This window comes from Diaphorina citri, unplaced genomic scaffold (genome assembly GCF_000475195.1).
Source record: "Diaphorina citri unplaced genomic scaffold, Diaci psyllid genome assembly version 1.1 scaffold1025, whole genome shotgun sequence".
Classification (NCBI taxonomy): domain Eukaryota; kingdom Metazoa; phylum Arthropoda; class Insecta; order Hemiptera; family Psyllidae; genus Diaphorina; species Diaphorina citri.
The window spans coordinates 86052-87465 of NW_007378455.1; the positions used below are offsets into that span (position 1 = coordinate 86052).

At 40.4% G+C, this 1414-nt stretch overlaps 1 protein-coding gene across 1 annotated transcript in view; it reads right to left on the minus strand.

The window, feature by feature from the left end:
- LOC103513782 overlaps positions 1-1018 on the minus strand; it is a 34717-nt gene extending 33699 nt beyond the window's left edge. Inside the window, exons 1-2 of the mRNA XM_026826890.1 lie at positions 966-1018; positions 33-275 (exon numbers count right to left, since the gene is read on the minus strand). Of these exons, the coding sequence (XP_026682691.1) occupies positions 33-275; positions 966-1018 (296 nt within the window). The remainder of the gene's footprint in view (positions 1-32; positions 276-965) is intronic.
- Positions 1019-1414: the final 396 nt, after the last annotated feature.

The window sequence follows — 1414 nt, forward strand, 5'->3', positions numbered from 1 at the left end:
TTTTTTTTTTTTTTTTACTGAAGTCCTCATACCTGAATGTTCTTGGAGCAAAGCGTGGCATAGTTTTGTTGAAGAATCCTCTGTATGATGGAGAGTATGACATGTTTGGGGCAAAATATATAGCACTAGCATTGATGTGTGGATTTGCCGAGACATCTGCTACCGTGGATAAGAAGTAATACATCATACCAGGATCATAGGTGTTGTTTATAGCCGGTCTAATGAACCTTGCTTGCAGGATATAACTGAAGAAGAAAGTACTTACCTTGTTTATTCTGTGAGAATGAGAGACTGGAAAGTCCCTTTACTCCCACAGTCTAAACAAGGTCTTTTAAACAATTTAGAATGAGACTAGAAAGTCCGTTTAGTCCTGCAGTCGAAACAAGATCTTACAAGGTTTACTTGACTACATTACCGTGTTATTAATGTTATCTCCCCCAGGCTGTACTCGAGAGAACCGGCTACTCATTGGACGTGACCACAGGGCAGAGGAACTCGTTTCCTCTCTTTTGGCGTGATAGGGCCTGTACTAAACCATAAGCTATCCAAGATGCATCGGAATCAGTTCCGTTTCCGAAGGGAAAATACAACTCGATAATTTCTTTTTCAGCCCTTCCTTCCAGCGAGATCCTTGACAGCTATCCAAGATGCATCGGAATCAGTTCTGTTTCCGAAGGGAAAATACAACTCGATAATTTCTTTTTCAGCCCTTCCTTCCAGCGAGATCCTTGACAGCAGATATGTTTGTAAATCTTGTAGGTAGTTTGGTCTCCCTTCTTTACAGGAAAAGATATTTGTCAATCTGTACCCTTTATCATTTGCATGTCTTAAAATGAACATGGGTTTTCGTGTTGCACAATAGATTAGTTGCACTTACTTGGGTGATGTTTCAAAGTCATAGAGCAGGAAAAATGAGGACCAACGGAATTTTTCTTTTTCTTCTACGACTTCTAAAATTAACTTGCCCTAGGAAAGCATAAAATCCTCTCGTTATGAAGATTTGACGACTTAAATGCATTTTTGAAGTGATGCTCACTAGCACTGTTTAAAAGTCGACCCCAAATACCGTTTATCAACATGGAAATCTCTTGGGGGAAAAAAATAACAATAGACAGATTTCGCAACGCATTTTTTATGGGGATCGTTACGATGCTCGACGAGTTTTGGTTTCTGCGCATGACACACATTATGGGGTTTTGAACACGGGGATCGGAGTTCAAACCAGCGCAGCAACTATCTCAACCAAACGTTTTGTGTTGCATCCTTGTCACATTTGTGAACTACATACCAAATTTCAAGTCTCTTTAGCTTGTACGTTTCGAGATATTGTTAAAGAACACCGAAAACCGCCAAAAAGCGGTAAAATGCCGCCAACCGTTGCACCGATCTTAACCAAAAGTTTCGTGTGGCATCC